The sequence below is a fragment of the Temnothorax longispinosus genome, chromosome 10 (assembly GCF_030848805.1).
Source record: "Temnothorax longispinosus isolate EJ_2023e chromosome 10, Tlon_JGU_v1, whole genome shotgun sequence".
NCBI lineage: Eukaryota > Metazoa > Arthropoda > Insecta > Hymenoptera > Formicidae > Temnothorax > Temnothorax longispinosus.
In genome coordinates, this window is record NC_092367.1 from 11,227,940 (window position 1) to 11,247,469 (window position 19,530).

General features: G+C 43.7%; 1 protein-coding gene across 10 annotated transcripts in view; it reads right to left on the minus strand.

The window, feature by feature from the left end:
- Window positions 1-19,530, minus strand: part of Pfas (phosphoribosylformylglycinamidine synthase) — a 189,821-nt gene that overhangs the window by 109,817 nt on the left and 60,474 nt on the right. For 6 of the 10 annotated variants that reach the window (XM_071791552.1, XM_071791547.1, XM_071791548.1 and 3 more), the window contains 3 exons: window positions 16,627-16,741; window positions 16,232-16,395; window positions 3,154-3,266 (listed from right to left, as the gene is read on the minus strand). The exons of 1 other annotated variant lie outside the window; for it this stretch is intronic. In XM_071791552.1, the coding sequence (XP_071647653.1) occupies window positions 3,154-3,266; window positions 16,232-16,395; window positions 16,627-16,741 (392 nt within the window). The remainder of the gene's footprint in view (window positions 1-3,153; window positions 3,267-16,231; window positions 16,396-16,626; window positions 16,742-19,530) is intronic. 3 more of the 10 variants (XM_071791553.1, XM_071791554.1, XM_071791549.1) reach the window with 2 other exon arrangements.

The window sequence follows — 19,530 nt, forward strand, 5'->3', positions numbered from 1 at the left end:
AAAAAAAAGTGAATCTGACGATTCTTCATACAGCGACGCTGCGAGTAACGATGAGGCCGCAACTGACTCAGACGAAAGCAACATGGCGGGCGACAGCATTAGGCTAAAATTTTGCCTACATAAAGACAATTGGGAAAATTTTGTGGAGGGACTGAAACTGTACTTCACGGCGAAAGATATCAAAGAAGAAAAGCAAGCCGCACATTTGTTAACACGCTTAGATGAAGAAGCGTTCAGTTTGATGAAGCAATTAGCCGCGCCGGATAAATTAAACACAAAGAAATTCAATGATTTGGTGACAATCATGACTGGACATTTGAACCCGAAGCCGTCTAAAATTATGGAAAGATGCAAGTTTAACGTGGCCAAACAAGAGGCGAATGAATATGTGGCTGAATTCACAGCTAGATTAGAAAAACTGGCAACGCGCTGCAATTTTGAAAATATAAAAGTAGCACTTCGAGATCAATTCGTGAGTGGATTGAAAGATCACGACACGAAAGCAGCTCTGTTCAGAATCGAAAAATTGGACTATGAGACGGCGTTTAAAGAGGCTATGGCGAGAAGCTGCAGAAAAAATGCAACAAGTACATTACAAGTGTTGGAAAATAAAAGTGCCAAAAGCGAAGTTTTCGCCTTACAGAACTCACAGTTAGATGGAACATAAGTAGGGGTAATCCAACAAAGCCGCACGAGCAGCAAAGGCCCGCGGCTGGCTCCAATCAACAACAACACAACCAGCAGCCGTCGAGCAAGGCATCGTGTGTTATTGCTGCGGAAAACCAAACCATACAAGCAAATGGTGCCGATACCGAGAGTTCACGTGCCATAACTGTGACAAAAGATAGCGTGCCGGAAAAGGAGCGCCGGATCAACGCAACAACAGCTCAAGCTGATGCAGGAGGACAGCGGAGTAACCCTGGTTTCAGAGCCGACACCACATTGCAACGAATTTCACAAATTAGACTTGAGCGATGAGTATGAGTATGTAAAGTAATAGACAAACACGGGTTGCATAAAGCAAAATCTAAAGTACTTGCAATGATAAATGCCCCACAACCGTAAAACCATAAAGATTTGGCGTCGTTTTTAGGGCTTGTAACATTTTACTCGCGATTTCTAAAGAGTAGGGCAGCAAAATTGACTCCATTATACGAACTGCTAAACAAAAAAGAGTTCGAATGGAACGATGAGTGTACAAAAGCGTTCGATTGGTTGAAAATGAATTAATTTCACCACGTGTACTAGCGCATTACAATCCAACAGAGCAGATAGTGTTAGCATGTGATGCATCGGATTATGGAATTTCTGCAATATTGTCTCATAAATATAAAGATAGCACGAAGAATCCGATTGCATATGCGTCTAAGAAAATAAAAAAAAAAAGAATTAAGCCGTACAATACTCGACAAAGAAGCGATGGCGATGGTCTACGGATTTAAAAGATTTTATGAATTTATTTTTGGAAAAGTGATTATTCTGAGAACAGATAATAAGGCTTTGCAATTAATTCTAAGCCCGCGTAAAGGAATACCGATAACAGCCAACAATCGTTTTTAGAGATGGGCTTATTTCCTATCAGGATTTTGGTACGTACACTATAGAACATGTAAAATCTGAAGCAAATGCAAATTGCAATGCGTTATCTAGACTTCCAATTGAAGATAAAGATAACGATATACTGTTGTCAGAGTTAGAAGCAAATTTTTCGCATATAAACTTTTTCGAAGGAATACAAACTTTTGATCACAAAATGTTAGCAGCCCCGAAAGTAAAAAAGATAACACGGTTAGCAAAATAACGAAGTATGTATTGTAAGTATGTATTGAGCGAATGGCCAGATGCGAAAAAATTATCGGATGACGAAAAGTGTTACTATTTAAAGCGATTAGAATTAACAGTTGAAAAAGGATGTTTATTTTGGGGTTTACGAGCCGTCATTCCGGAAAATATGAGATTGTCAATATTAAACGAATTACACGCCACGCATCTGGGAATTGTAAAAATCAAAATGTTTGCGCGCTCGTATGTTTGGTGGCCAAGAGTAGACTCGGATATAGAGACATTGGTAAATGGATGTAAAATTTGTTTGATTCAACATAAAAAGCCGCCACATACGCCATTAACGACGTGACCTTGGCCGACGAAAACATGGAGTCGCATTCATTGTGATTTCGCTAGGCCATTTTACGGTAACATGTATTCCATTATTATCGATGCGCACTCAAAATGGCCTGAGGTAATTAATTTTAAGAATAATACAAAGACTTATAGGCTGATAGAAGAATTCAAAAGCTTGTTCGCGCGTTTTGGATTACCATTGCACTGCGTTACGGATGGAAGACCGCAGTTTAGAACAATTTCACAATTTCTTAGAGAAAAACGGTGTAAAACATACGTACTCGCCTCCATACCATCCAGCTACAAACGGAGCTGCGGAAAACTTCGTACAAACCTTTAAAAATAAAGTCACAAAAATCGTTCAGGGGGGAGAGACACTGGACACAGCTGTAAATATGTTTTTGTATGATTATCGTAGTATCGAGCATTGTATAACCCGTAGAAGTCCAGCGTATCTAATGTTTAATCGCGAATTACGAACGCGATCTGATCCCTTGAAGCCGAATATAGCTGAAACGATTAAGGAAAAGCAACGCGCGCAAATCGTAAGTAGTGCAGCTAAGCGCAAAGTTGAAGTAGCAGTAGGTGACGATGTCATGATCGATAATTACGGCATAAGAGCCGATAAGCAAACCGCAGGTAAAATCGTAAAACAGACTTCGCCATCTACGTACGTCGTGCAGACCGATAAAGGTGCAATTCAAAAGCGTCACATTGATCAGATAATTAAGGGCCAAGCGAACAAGCCGATATTGCGTCGCTCTGCACGCTTTCAATAGAGCTTAAATTATAAAGGCGGGAGAGTTGTAATGTACGCGGTACGATAGCGAACAATAACACCGACACGCTGCGACGGAGTGAGCGGAGCAGCGCCGAGCGACAACGAGGCCAGTACACAGTCGGCTAGCAAGGCGCACACCGCGTGCTCCCAAGCACGATGTTAATAAATGTTGGTCACTGATAGACTGACTTGTGTCCCGATCCCAAATATACCATAGATATAGATTTGATAAAGATGCAAATATAGTATACCTGGAATACAAAGGTTCCCAACACTATAACCTGCAGTGCCTGCTATGTAATGTCCACCTCTACCAATTCCTTGGATGTCCCTCAATCGACCTCCGGTACCCGTTGTAGCACCACTAAGAAATATTATTTTGTATTTAAAAACGTACGAGAAAAAATCATGAGAACAAAATAATTAAATATTTCTGCTATTTCAAAGAATAAATAAAACAAGTTACAGAGAGTCTTATGACAGTAAACACAGTAATATAACATACATATCTCAGATATAAAACATTAAGTATCACGAAGTACCTAGTTATGTCTCAAGTAACTCACAAGTTACCTACATGTAGCACACAATGTCAACATCAATAGTACTTCTGTGATATATCTCTGATATGTATCACTATACTCTAAGTGCTCTATCTGTGATACATAAAAATGTAACATATATGTATCAGATATAGAACATTAAGTAACATATACATTTCAAATGCGTAACAAGTGACATATATTTATACTCGATTAGATATTAATATGTATGTAACGTCGACTCAAAGTTGATTCAACATTGAAGCGATTAATAGCTTGTTTGAATCGAATTAAGAAAAGTCAATTAATCTTTCGCGATTTGATTCAAACAAGCTATCATTGCTTTGACGTTTTTATTTCTGCGTTTAAAGCACCAACGTGTAAATGCACATGTAGACTCTTAGATCGCCTGTAGGGTAAGCAAGCTGGTGGAGCTTCGGTTGTCCATAGTAAACTTTACACAGATAGCCCAGTAGCAGGGGGGAAAAAATAGGTCTTGCCCTACAAAAGGTCGGATAGTTCTGATTTTTGGATATGTTTTATATTTTGGGGTCCTAATAAAAAATTCAAGTTTTCGACTTTGGCGCACTTCCGCTCGAACCGCCATCTTGAAAAAATGGAGCACAAAACCGGTTTTTGAAGTGAAACTTCTTTAGGCACGGTAGTGAGTTCGATTCGCGACACGAAATCACAAATTTCGCGACACGAAAAGTGTAACGAAAATTTGACCAATAGACGTACGGCATTGGCGAGACGGTCCTTCTTCTGGCACGGTAGTAAGTTCGATTATGCGACACGGAAAAGCGACACGAATTTTGCGATACGAAAAGTGTAACGAAAATTTGACCAATAGGCGTACGGCGTTGGCGAGATGGTCCTTCTTCTGGCACGGTAGTAAGTTCGATTATGCGACATGGAAAAGCGACACGAATTTCGCGACACGAAAAATGTAACGAAAATTCGACCAATAGGTGTACGGCGTTGGCGAGACGGCTCCTTCTTCTGGCACGGTAGTAAGTTCGATTTTGCGACACGGAAAAGCGACACAAATTTCGCGACACGAAAAGTGTAACGAAAATTCGACCAATAGGCGTACGAAATGAAACTTCTTTAGCACGGTAGTAAGTTCGATTGTGCGACACGAAAAAACGTCACGAAATAGTGTCACGAAAATTTGATCAGGCGTACGGCACTGGCGAGACGGATATAGTGAGAACTGCGTGTAACACTATATTTTCAAGTTGCGGGCGGTTTGGAGTGACTAATTCCGTTGTATTGTTTTTGTATTAATTTCAGAAAAGTTATGGCAAAGCCTTGCTTTCAGAAGTTTCACTTCTAACGCGCGTGGCGACCACGCGTTCATTTTTCGAAATATCCCCTTATTAGTAGGTATTTAAGCAAAAATAGTTATTATCAATTTTATAGAAGATATAATTCCCTACAACTTTTGTCTGAAACATTTTTTCGTATATGTAATAGATAGCGAGCTACAGCACTGTAAAGTGGAACAAATTATTAAAAATTTCACAAAAGGCTCTGTTAGTAGACTGCTCAGGGTATTCGCGCGCTGCGCCGAGAAAGGCGAAATAACTCAGTCTCGTGTACACTTATCAATTTATTCAGCACAATATGTACAATGTCTCTCTCGTCGCGATATAATGCAGTACTTGATCGGATACGACTCGATAATATTCCGTCTCTCGATATCGCAGAGCACTCGCTAGCACAAGTGTCGTGCACGAAATTCGAGGGCTCACTGGTCTCCTGGCCGGAGCAAGCGAAACGATCGCAGCCGGAGCTACGCATTATGCCGCGAAGAATATTGTGATGTGAAATATGCTGATTGGCTCCAAATTGTCTAGCGAACAGACTATTGGTCGCGATACGTGCGATCACGCGACAGATCACGCGATATACACCTGCGAGCCGGTTGCTCAAGGAAACAAAAAAAAATAAACGCGTGGTTGCCACGCGCGTTAGAAGTGAAACTTCTGAAGGCAAGGGCTTTGCCATAACTTTTTGTGTCGCAAAATTCGTGTCGCAAAATTCATGTCGCAAAATTTGTGACGCTTTTTTGTGTCGCAAAATCGAACTTACTACCGTGCCAAAAGAAGAAAAGAAAACATATAGACGCTCAGGGTTAAAAACAACTGTTGTGTTGAAACCAGAGTTGCAAAAGTGGTAATTAATATATTTATTTAAAGAAGTTTCATTTCGTACGCCTATTGGTCGAATTTTCGTTACACTTTCCGTGTTGCACAATCGAACTTACTACCGTACGAAAGAAGTTTAATTTCGTACGCCTATTGGTCGAATTTTTGTTACACTTTCCGAATGGCACAATCGAACTTACTACCGTACCAAAGAAGTTTTATTTCGTACGCCTATTGGTCGAATTTTCGTTACACTTTTCGTGTCGCATAATCGAACTTACTACCGTACCAAAGAAGTTTTACTTCCGTTACACTTACACTTTTTCGTGTCGCGAATCGAACTCACTACCATGCCTAAAGAAGTTTCACTTCAAAATTAAATCGATTATCGATTTAAAAATACGTAAATTTACTGTTCCTACAAGCATGCTATGTTTCAAGACCGACAATTCAGTTGGCGCGCAGTATTTGTTGGAAATAGTATCTACTAAAAATTCACGGTTCTTCTTCTGGCACGGTGGTAAGTTCGATTATGCGACACGAAAAGTGTAACGAAAATTCGACCAATAGGCGTACGAAATTAAACTTCTTTAGTACGGTAGTAAGTTCAATTGTGCGACACGGAAAGTGTAACAAAAATTCGACCAATAGGCGTACAAAATTAAACTTCTTTAGTACGGTAGTAAGTTCGATTGTGCGACTCGAAAACGCGTCACGAAAATTCGATCAGGCGTACGGCACTGGCGAGACGGATATAGTGAGAACTGCGTGTAACACTATATTTTCGAGTTGCGGGCGGCTTGGAGTGACCAATTCTGTGGCATTGTTTTTGTATTAATTTCAGAAAAGTTATGGCAAAGCCTTGCCTTCAGAAGTTTCACTTCTAACGCGCGTGGCGACCACGCGTTCATTTTTTTTATGCTGATACGCATCGTATCTAACATCTCCTCCCCCCAAATATTACTGTAAAGAAGTTATTGCGAAAAATATCATCTCAGCCAGGATTCGAACCTGGACCTCCCTCATACCGTGCGGGTGTCTCAACAATTCGATCATCGAGGCATGTGATATTTGTAATAATTTACTTCACTTTACAGTTCTGTAGCTTGCTATCTATTAGATATACGAAAAAATGTTTCAGACAAAAGTTGTAGGGAATTATATCTTCTACAAAATTGATAATAACTATTTTTGCCCAAATACCTACTGGTGAGGAGATATTCCGAAAAAACCGGTTTTGTGCTCCATTTTTTTAAGATAGCGGCGCGAGCGGAAGTGCGCCAAGGTCGAAAACTTGGATTTTTCATTAGGACCCCAAAGTATAAAACACATCCAAAAATCAAAACTACCCGACCTTTTGCAGGGTAAACTTACCTAGCTACTGAGTTAAGATAAAAGAGCATTCTTATTTAGAAAATATCTTTATCTTTGATATGTAACTCTTAAAATGAGATTGTAAAGCGTTAAACAAAGAAAAATTACTTGTATCAAACCATTGCATATAAATCAATAAAGAAAAATATATTCTTATATTATTCAAAAATAATTTTTGGTAAATATGCAGAATAATGGCCTCCTCACGGATTTCGTTGAACTTAGGCTTAATCGACGCGTTTTTGCGTGAAACGAAAGAATCTGACAGAAAAAAGTGTCGCTCTGCCCCGCGAAGCGAGATATTATCAGTTAAAGTTGACGACTATCAGGTTATGAGACCTGTCATACCGACAAGATGTAGCGACTACGAACATGCCCCGCGGCCACATGCGCATGCTTCATGGCCGCACGCGCATGCTCCGTAGCGACATATGTAGTGTACTTCGACGCGTCTTACTTAAATAAATATCTTGTCATTTACAACCTGCACATCTTAATCTTACAATGGCATACTCAATTCAGCAATTGAACAATAATCCGTGCCTTGCGATTCAGGACATTATTGGCAATGCAAATACGTGGCCGAAATTTATACGGCAAATGTTCTGGGATAAAAATTTTACGGATCATAAACGAATGATTATTGTCAATTTTGTATATATAAATGAGATATCGGAAAAATGTTTGCATGATGTATTAGCCTTCACGCTAAAAAATACATACACAGCTGAGAGGAAGCGCAATATTGAGTATAGATATTGATATTTAAATCATGAGGTAATTCTTTCAATATTAATTGATAACTATAGCAAACAAGTATTTTTTATTCTTTGTAGCAATTAAGACAAATGCGACGCAGCCGTGTGTACAGTTTCAGCGTTTTCCATATGCCCGTTCTAGACTGGAAAATGAGCCGACTCTCGGCTCATCCGCCTTCTATAGTGTACGTGACATAAACTATACATAAACTATAGATTTTTACCCGTCTACACCACTCACTCGGATGAGCCGAGAATCGGCTCATCCTCCAATCTAGAACAGGCAATAGAAAAATGTTAGATCTTAATATGAATCCAATAAATAATTAAAATTGAATGTATTATTTTGAAGTTGTGATTTTCATTAAAGCAGATATTTTGTATTTAACTATTTAAAGCGCGTCACTAACCTACATAGGTTAGTGACGCGCTTTAAACAGTTAAATACTTTTAAAGCGCGTCACTAATCTATACGCCGAAAGAATATCATTTCGAATTATGTTACACGAAGACTTACCAACCAAACAGTTGTCACGTGACCTCTTGCATGCGCGTGCGGCCACGGAGCATGCGCATGTGGTCGCGGGACATGCTCGTAGTCGCTACATCTTGTCGATATGACAGGTCTCATAACCTGATAGTCGTCAACTTTAACTGATAATATCTCGCTTCGCGGGGCAGAGCGACACTTTTTTCTGCCAAATTCGGTCGTTTTATGCAGAAACGCGTCGATTAAGCCTAAGTTCAACGAAATCGGTGAGGAGGCCACTATTCTGCATATTTACCCGGTAAATCTTCAATGATAAGTGTATATTGGGAGTTTATTCTCAATGATAAGTGTAAGTTGGGGATTAAACCTCAATGTTTAGTGTAGGTTGGAGATTGATCCTCATCGTTAGATGTTTGGTGTTAACAGGGTATTAACCTTTAATGTTCTATGTCGATTTAATCAGTGTCGTCATGATCCTTTTATCGTTGGGTGTCGTTTAAATGTTATTGTGTTAATCTTTGTTAAGTGTCAATTGACGACTTGGTTTATTGGAAAAATGTTTCAGATAAAAGTTAAAAGGTTTGAAGGGGGCCAATAGACGATCTTATTAGATTTTGGATCCAGGGCCTGTATTGAGCCCAATAGAGCCTAAGTCAAATTTTTTAAATGAAAATTTCTATTTTTTATTTTACCATCTTTCTCTATTAATTAATTTGAACAACTTTTGTTTGAAAAATTCTTTTATTTGCTTAATATACTTTTTAAGATACTAGACATCACAGACGCGCGCTTCGCGCGCGCTATTTAGCTTTAATATTACACACAACTGTCAAAATATGCTATGACAGCCGCTCACGAAGTTAGCGCAGCAACAGAATCAATCAGCATCGCGGAAAAGAGCCAACAAAGCAATTCGAGACTTTCGAGAAGACTTCGAGAGATGCGAGTATCGATTTAACATGCCTTTTTTTAGAAAGGATTTAAAGAAAATTTGGTAACTTTTTCAATATTTAGCTTGTGATATCTTGATGATTGTTTGCCAGAGAAAAAAATGGTACAGAGAACTTTTTAACTTAATTTTATTTCAAAAATGTGCTGTTGCAATAGTATACTCCAATGTTTTTTAAATATTTGTGTATACATCTTCTTGGAGTGTTTACAAGTATTTAAAAAAATTGGAGTACTATTGCAACAGCATATTCTTAAGACAAAATCAAGTCAAAAAGTCTTCTATACCATTTTTTCCTCTGGCAAACAATTATCAAGATATCATAAGCTAAATATTGAAAAAGTTACCAAGTTTTCCTTGAATATCTCAAAAAGTATTGGGCAAATAAGAAATTGTTTCAGACAAAAATTGTTCAAATTTATTAGTAGAGAAAGATGATACAATAAAAAATAAGGGTTTTTATTTAAAAATTTTGACTTGGGCTCAATACAGGTCCCGGACCCAAAATCTAATAAAATTGTCTACTGCGCTCTCCTTCAAACCCTTTAACTTTTACCTAAAACACTTTTTCAATAAACCAATACTTTCTGAGATAATTGATGAAAATCATTTGCACACAAAATAAAACCACATAAAACATTATATATAACAATTAAAGAGATAAAAGCCTTGCGAGCGGCCACAGGCCCGAAAATCAGAGAAGCGCTCGAAGATCTGATAGTGTCGCGTTGGAGTACGCCGAAGATTCTCCTCACCGATAACGAGACAGAATTCGTAAATCGTGTTATAAAGGGCTTTGCCGAGGAAAACGGTATTACGCACACCACCGTACCGCCATACCATCCGCAAGCCAACCCCGTAGAAAGGGTTAATCGAACTCTAAAAACAATGATCGTGTCCTTTATCGAGAGTGATCATAGAGAGTGGGATAAATATCTACCACATTTCCGCTTTGCCCGCGTCGCACTCGTCCTTAGGTGCTTCCCCGGCATTTGTAAATCTCGAACGCGAGTTAATACCACCGAACTCTTTACGTGACCGTGGCGAGAAGATAGAGCAAATCAAACCGCGAGATGGTCCCGGAGAATGACGGAACTGAGGGCCATTCGGGAGTGGGTAACGGAAAATTTGGATCAAACGAGTCAAAGACAGGCCGCGAACTATAATTTATGTAGACGGCCGCGGAGATTCCGAGTTGGAGATTTGGTGTTGAAGCGACAGCACGTGCTGTCGTCCGCCGCGCAGAATGTCGCCGGAAAATTGGCGCCCAAATTCCAGGGACCCCTACGGATAAAACGGGCGATCTCTCCAGTCGTGTATGGGCTGGACGGATCGGCCATCGGAAAGGTGCATGTCAAGGATATCAAGCCGTATTATCCTCTTGCCCCTGACCCGTAGGAATTACCGAGAGTAACGAGAGGCGATAGCAGGACATATTCAGTATGGCCCGATGATTCGCCCGCAGGCAGTGGTCCTCGTTTTGGATTGACCACATGGACGCGTGGTTGGCGGTGGACAGGGTTGACCCCCAATTCTGGAACGAGTTGAGCCAAACGTTGGAGCTCATGTGGTGGGCCCACGTACGGAGAGGTGCAGTTGACGGAGTTCCCGCACCGGGTGGAGCAAGGCGTGCGAACCCCGAAGGCGGAGTGCACCCGGGCGACACAAACGGACGCTGGGGCCCCGGTGGTACAGGGGTCCCCGCCCCAGATGGAGCAAGGGGTGCAGACGTGGTTGACAATGCGGGAATGCGCGGGTTCCCGCACCTAGAGGATCGAGGAACACGGACGACCGTCATGGAACGCTGCACCCAAACTGACACGGTCATCTCGTGCCAGACCGGCAAATTGCAAAAAGAAATTGAGGCCTTGCGGGAAAGAGTAGCTAGACTCGAGTCCAATTATACTACGTCTTTATTTTCGACTGCTGATCGGATTGACGAGCCTTTGAGGACTCCTGTCTTTGTTTTCGGGAAGACATCCCAGCCGGATGACAGAGCTCAAAGCGGAAATCTAATAAACATAGATAAAAACAAGTTAATTTGGTAGCCCTCGACGAGGGAACACGCGGATAGTAGCAGGGAAAGATTTGGGTGTTGAAAAAGGGTGTTATGGGGGTGAGCGAGAGTGGAGGGTGAAACGAAGGCGTGAAGGAGGCTAAAAGGGGGTCGAGTGAGTGGAGGTGAGGGTGAGAATGAGGAGGGACGCTAGGTATCCGCTGGAGAAAGGGAGCCCTGGAAGGAAGAGGTTAGGATGACGCGACGGTGTGATTTCGGAGGGAGGGGCTGAAAGAGGAGTAAGGCCCAAGACGGGAAAAGAAGGAAGAGAAAGGAGAGGAGAAAAGACGGAGGTGCGCCGAGGAGGCTGGCTGCCGGGCGTGACGGGCGCCGGAACGGCCGGGGGGTGAGCATACTCGGAGGGACAAGAGGAGGCAAGGAAAACGGATAGCCGGCAGCCCATGTTACGAGACGAGGGAGTCGAGCGTCGTGATAACATGGAGTATCGATCGGAAGATCGATCGATATGACGCGAGACGGAGGGCCTACTAATGGTGACGTAATTAGTAAATGGTGACGTGACTGGTGAGGAAGAAGGCTGTGAGTCGGCGCGACGGAGCGATCGATCGAACGATCGAGGCGAGTCGAGGGTCGAGGGCCGTGGAGAGAACTGAAGGCCGACAGCGTGGACAAGAGAGAGAGAGAGAGAGGAGGTGCCGAGCGCGCGTGACCTGGGAGATCGGCCGCCGCATGGCAAGAAGATGGAGAGAGGTGGCCACGGAAGGAGGTGAAGGGAAGAGAGAAGGAAGGGAGTGAGAAGTCAAGGAGCCTTCATTCACTCACTCATTCGAGAGGTTTTCAGAGGTTTTCAGGCTGAGTTTAGGTTGAGCAGGTGACCAGGGGGGAGAGAAGACGAGGGACGCAGTGGAGAAGAGAGCAGGAGGGTAAAGAGAAGGTAGCAGAGGGGGGAGCGGGAGATAGAGAGAAGTCGGAGGGGCTGATGAGGGTGCTAGGTGCGATTGCGGAGGGTTGGCGAGCGAGGGGGGAAGAGAATCGACGCCGGTGAGTGGTGACAGAGCGAGAAAAGGGAGGATTGGGGGATGAGATGGGATGGGGAATCGTGCGAGGAATGAATTGTTGTTTGATTGGTAGTGAAGATGTGTTGATTAAGACGGCAGATGGACGCTGTGTGCTTTGGGCATAAGGGCATTGCGTTGGAAAGATTGCGTTGCAGATGCGTGATACTTTGTATGATGCTGCGACTGAGAATGAGCGAAAACGAATGGTGCCAGAGAGTGGAGACGGAGTGAGGAGAGGGAAGAATGAAAGAGGAAATCAGGATAGAGGGCGAGGAGGGGAGAGAGAAAAAGAGTGTAAAGGGCCGTAATGGTCAGGTAGAGTTAGGAAGGTGTATGTTTTGTAAAGGGTTGGGTACGTCCCTGAAAAACGCCAGCAAGAGGATGTGTAAAATTTGTATGATTGATGAAAGGAAAGTGTTGAAGCGTGATGATAGTGAATGTAAGGGCTTAATGAGTCGCACGCAAAGGAATAAGATGGTGACGAAGTTTCATGAAGCGTGCAGGAATGAATTGTTGGTTGATTGTAGTGCAAATATGTTGAGTAAGATGCCGGTATATGGACACTGTGGGTTTTGGGCATGGAGGTATTGCGTTGGAAAGATTGCGTTGCAGAGGCGTGATATTTTGTATGATGCTGCGGTTGAGAATGAACGAAAACAAAGGACGCTACAGGTCGGGTTAGGAAAAAATATGGTTTGTAAAGGGTTTGGTACGTCCCTAAAAAACGCCACGGGTGTAAAATAAGTTTGTGTTAATTGTGTGATGTAAAAAATTTTTTTATGTATGCGAATAAGAGAGGAGTGGGCTGTAAAATTGTTGTAAAGGTTTGGGTACGTTCCTTATAAAAACGCCTTGCAAACCCTGCGGGGACAAGCAATAAATACATAAATACATAAATACATACATACATACATACATAAATAAAAACAATTCACGGACTAAGAATGAAACTACACAAAAGAAACGTACTCGCTGCCTCGTAGGAGACTGAAGAAAATCTCTATTCAATCCTTCACGGGTAAAGTAACTATGATAGATTCTAGGTCAGAAAATAACAATTTTACGGAGCCTGCTACCCCTGCGAGAACTAAAGGACTTACAAGTACTGCTCGCAGGTCTAGCATACGTTCGGGATTGTCTACCTCCGACTATTCCGAGGACTCAGAGGATGACGCTAACGCTCGGAGTTGGAACGGATCAGCATGGAGATGGCAAAACTTGCCGATCGGCGACGTGAATTGAAACATGCCGCGAAGTCGGTTTCTGTTCGTGCGACACCGGCGAAAGCCTTCGCCCAAAGCCAGCCTAGTGTAGAACAACCCAAGAAGAGGAGTCTCCGTTCGAAAACCTGCCCCTGCCCGTGGAGTCTCGCGTGACCCTCCCGCGAGCGGGTCTGGAAAAACTAATCGAGGAGTAAACCGCTGCAGAGTTCCAAAAACTGCGGCGGTAACCATCACTAATTTCGACAATAAAGTCACATATGCCGACATCCTGAAAAAAGCAAGGAGTAATATAACACTTGAAGATCTCGGAATTGAAAAATCGAGGATAAGGAAAGGTATCAACGGGGGTCTTATAATCGAGATTCCCGGCAGCGATGGCGCCTCTAAGGCAGATGTTTCAGTCGGCAAGCTGAGGGAGGTCTTGGGTCCTACCTCCGCACGTATTTCCAGGCCAACAATCATGAGGGAGATGAGAGTCTAAAACTTGGATGACTCGATCTCCCCTTCGGAAGTGATTAATTCGATCGCTATTGCGGGCGATTGCGACAAGGGGGACATCAGTCTAAGCCAATTTTGAAGTATGTCTAGCGGTTTATTCTCCGTATGGGCTAAATGCCCGCTTGCGGCTGGAGATAGTGCTGCTTCGTCGGGAAAACTCAGAATAGGTAGCGCGCATAGAACTGTTGGAGGTGCGCCCAGTTCAATGCTTTAAATGCTGAAGATTCGGTCACGTGCGTACAACGTACACCTTTCCAGAGGACAAAACGAGTAATTGTTTTAAATGCGGTGAAAGGGGACATCAGATCGGAACTTGCAAGGCAGATCCCCGTTGCGTGATCTGTAAGGATGCCGGTAGACCTCATAACCATAGGCTGGGTTCTTTCCCTGGATGTACAGAGAGGGACCCTAATTCCGGAAATGGGTCTAAGAATAGACCTATTGCTGGCAATGGCGCCCAAACATGACAGTTTATTCAAATTAACTTAAACAAAAGCAGGGAGGCGCAGGACCTCCTCGTTCAGCATTCTGAGGAGTTGAGGGCCGCGGTATGCGTGGTATCTAAGCCTGCCCGCATGCCCGGCTCCCAACAATGGTTTTGTAGCCGAAACGGCTTGGCTGCGATTTATATCAACACCCGCATCGCAAGATACCCTGCGGTTATGGTTGCTCAGGGCGAAGGCTCAGTCCTTGTTAGGTATGGAGGCGTTTTTATCGCATCGTGCTATGTATCGCCTAATGTGGGCGCTAGAGAATACGCAGGATTTTTAGATGAGTTGTCTGTTACATGCTCGGGCACCCCTGATTGCAGAAAACTACTTGTATGTGGAGATTTCAATGCGCACTCTCAATATTTGAGATCAAACTCAACGAATTTTAAAGGTGATCTGCTCGAGGATTGGGCTGCGCAACTAGATTTACGTCTGGTGAACACCGGGAATACCCATACGTTCGTTGGCCACCAAGGATCCTCGATCGTAGATTTGACGTGGGCTTTGCCTGATTTGATCAACAAAATCGGGGACTGGTCCGTAAGAAAGGACATAGAACCTCTCTCGGACCACTCATATATCACATTCCGGCTTTCTGCTTTTCGTCGCGGAACCCAACAACCTCATCTTTTAACAAATTCTCCACGCTGGAATTTCCGCAATGCAGATGCTTCGTTATTCAAGGAATCGATGGAATGGACTTGTGCCGTCACTCCGAAGGACGAGGCGTACATGATTGATGCGAAGCCAGATCGATGGATTCACCGATGTGTGAGTGACGCTTGTCACGCTGCGGTTCCCCGTGTTAGTCCACACGGAAGGGGCCCGCAAGCTTACTGGTGGAGCGCGGATATTGCCGCATTGCGGGCGGAGGCAATCGGGGCAAGGCGAGCTTGGACTCGTGGACGCGTCAGGGATGCACGTGACGTCTCCGATCGCAAGAGATCTGCTTATATCAGCGCTAATATAGTCCTGAAAAATGCCATCAGGAAATCCAAGTCTAACGCATGGCAGGAACTCATTGGCACTCTGAACGAGGACCCCTGGGGCCTGCCTTATAAGATCGTGCTAAACAAGCTGCGCAGATCCACCCCTGGCCTTACTGTCACTTTGGAGCCGGACGTGCTTGGTACTCTGTTAGATAAGTTATTCCCTCCGGGCGCCTCTCTTACTCCATCGGATCTTGGGGACTGTGGGGAGGGACGTTTCCCGGTCTCAGTAGACAAAGTTAAAGAGGCTATCGTGGCCAAGAAGAACTCGGGAACGGCCCCCGGTCCTGACGGGTTCAAGGCCACCGTGTTAAAGATGATGCCTCCTTCTATGATCTCGCGTCTTGTTTAAACTTTCAATATCTACTTGAAATACGGCATCTTCCCCCCTAGCTGGAAAACGGCCGACCTAATTCTTATACCTAAGCGAGGCTGTGCTGGGGGAAGTCCCGAAAGCACGCCCGATTTGTTTATTAAATAAAGTTGGCAAAACCTTTGAGCGAGTAATTGCAAATCGACTAACGGAATACATGGACGAAAATCCGAGCGCAAATCTCTCGAACAATCAATTCGGATTTAGGATTTAGGATTTAGGGCTCGATCGACTACCGACGCGCTTTGTTTAGTTAAGGACATCATTACTGAAGCGCGTAAGAACGGCAAAGTGGCTATGGCATACTCCGTGGACATCGAGAACGCGTGCAACTCGGTTAAATTGCCGGCAATAAGGAGAGCTATGCGCAGCAGAGGTTTCCCGCGGTATCTGATACGAATTGTGGAGGCCTACCTGTGTTGCAGGAAGGTTAGATACCGGACCTCGGATGGGAGACGTCGCGTTAGAATGGTTAATAGGGAAGTCCCGCAGAGTTCTGTATTGGGCCCCCTGTTATGGAACCTGGCATTCGACTGCGTGCTGAGAACCCTGCTTCCGGATAACTGCCATATAGTCTGCTACGCAGATGATACTCTGTTAATTGTTGTCGGAGACAACTTTGAAGCTGTGCGCATCTCAGCGATTGAATGTCTAGAACGGATACTTATCCAGATCCGCAGATATCCAGCACCTTGGGTTTGAATGTGTCTTGGACTAAGTCGGAAGCAATATTTTTTGGCAAATGTCCCAGGGATGCTTTTATTGAAATTGAAGGCCACAAAACTTACTTTTCTAAGACTATGAAATACCTTGGGGTATTCATCGATTGGAGGTGGTCCTTCGCTCATCATTTCTCCCAAGTGACGACTAAGATCTCCAGGACCAGCAGGGCTCTTTGCGGGGTCCTTCCCAACCTGCGGGGCCCTGTCGAGAGCAAGAGACAACTGTATTTCAAAGTAGTAACATCCATTATTCTATATGCAGCACCTGTTTGGAGCGAAGAGCTCCTTGCTTCGCATAATCAACAGCGGATCTTGAACAGGGCACTCCGTCTCACAGCGACACGAACAATAATGGCATATAGGACAGTCTCCTATGAGGCTGCCACTTTGTTAGCTAGGGTACCACCAATACACTTATACGCAGATTATTGTCGTCGCGTTTATCTTAGTTTATGTGAGATGAGGGAGTCGGGTACGTTTACCCCCGACTCTCCTGCGGAGGTTCGCGCAGAAGAGGAGCTGAACCTTAGAAGGCGGTGGGCCATGCATATCCGATCTGAGCAACTCTCGAAAAGAAGGACCATGGAGGCTATAGCTCCCAATTTTGATGCGTGGCTCAACAGGTCCGTCGGCTTTCTTTCCTTTCGCACGACCCAACTACTGACGGGACACGGGTGGTTCGGCTCCTACTTATACCGGATTGAAAAGGAGGAGACGCCTGTCTGCAGGTATTGCGACTTGGCCGAGGATACGGCGGAGCCCACTTTGGCGATCTGTGGTTTTTGGAGGCTGGAGAAGGGTGAATTGACCGCGGTGGTCGGCCAGGACCTCCGCGATCTGGCGGAGACAACCACAGCCAGGGAGAGGTCCTGGCCGACCACCGCGGTCAATTCACCCCTCTCCAGTCTCCAAAAACCACGCGGTTCACAAGCGGCGTGGAGTGCCTTCTCCACATATGCGGATATGCGGAGAGGGTCTTATCCGGAAAGGAGGAAGATAAGAAGCGTAGACAACGGGGCCTCCTTGATCGGATGATCGGAGGTGTGATGCCGGGGAACCCATAATGCGTCTCTGCGTTTCTGCTATGTATAGATCTCCCTAGACTCTTAAGTGCGGACTTAGTATATGCGTTATTATTATTAAAACTATGGGATATTGGGGTCCGCCATTGGTGCCCCTCCCGGCCCGCGAGTATTTTGGTCTTAAATGGCCTCATTTCTTGTGTCCGCAGCGTCGCTTCTGGCTTCCTCCTGGGGTCCGATGCATCGTTGGTGCGATGCTCCCGGATCCCTAGGGGGTTTTGGTGGCCCGGGGGTGGTCGGTGTTCGTCGTCTCCCTGGTGCCCTGTCGGGCTCCGCCGCGTGACACTTTGTTTCCTGTTTTATAGAGCTCTCTCTCTCATCTTTTCGGGTAGACGAAAATATATCTTTTTATAGTTATCTTTTCAGCTAGACGAAAAGATGTCTAAAAGACATCTTTCCGACTACACAAAAAGTCGACTGTTTAACTGAACAAAAAGTCGTCTAAAAGGTGTCTTACATGATTCTTTTTCTAATACGCATGCGCAAGTTATGGAACAGCCACCTAACCTAAAAGTAGGATTGACTTAAGGCCCGGGTACATAGAAAAACTTAAGTAGTAAGCTTTTAGGCTTTGAAGCGTTGAAAAATTAAAGTAGCGTTCGCAGCAGAGAAAGCAGCTCAATGAGCATTTAGTGATTATTGTTCCTGATTAGTATATATTATACGTTCTTCTGGATCTATCAAAGACCTAAAAAAATGGCCGCAAGGGGAAGTGATCCGCGCAATTCCTTGGGCCTAACGCACCTACGGCATTACCGAGTTCAAGACACCGCGGACATACACGTACAATTATACATACACACATACACTTACACATGCTCGAGTTTGAAGTCTTACGAGTTTACGAGTTTGCGAGTTTACGAAAGTCTACCATACTACGCCATTTCACAGACGAATTGAATAATGGCCGATGCAAACCAAGAAGGAAATCGCTAGTGCCAATAACCAGAAAAAGAAGAAAGCCTAAAAAAATACTCCAAATCACAGAGCGCTCATTGATCTGCTTTCTTTGCTAAACATGACCAAAAATTTTTCAACGGAGCGGACGTCGCAAATTAACGCTAAACAAATCCCTTTGCGATCTCGCTTTTAATCGTGACGCTATATCATAAGACTAGAGCTTATTGCGTAAAATATATGTTATAACATGGGTTGATTCACATGATGTGTTATTGTACGTGCAATCTATATAAAAGTGACTATATTGAGTATGTTTCCATCAAGGATTAGAATCGGGTCAGAGTCGGATCAGACAGAGTCAAATTGGGCGCTCTTGCCCCAGTGGAAACACCAAACTCGAATCTGGGTAGCGCTCATGTAACTTTTTTCTTAGAGCGGAAACGTGAAAAGTGAAAAGTTTCATGTAACTATCTCTTTCTATTGGTATTGAATAAAAAGAGATAAACTTTTCACCTTTCACGTTTCCGTCCTAGGGGAAAAAATATCGATGCCTTAAACCCTACCCAACAAAATTTTAAGATAAGGTCCAAATGAGATTCGGTGGAAACATCGACATATAGTATAGCTATAGTATAGCTAGATATAGTATAGACTACGCAATCTTTACATAAAAGCCTTTAAAAAGTGTCCGGTAGAATTGACCTCTACCTTGTTCCCTTTTTGTCTATATACTATTGGATAAAATGAGACAGCTTGACCTCTACCAGTCTATACTATCTCTTTTCTTCCACCGGTGTGAGTCACTGGTCATATTTTTCTATACCTGAGCGCAGTCCATACTTATATATCAATGAGTGGAAACGACAAGAGTCGAGTTACTGTAGTGTTGCCAACGGGACAACCTTTGTGCTGATTTTTGTCGCCGATCTTGAAATAAAAAATAATTTCTGCATATTAATTTCTGCATATTACTTGGTACTGTAAAGTTAACATTATTGTTCTCAGATCC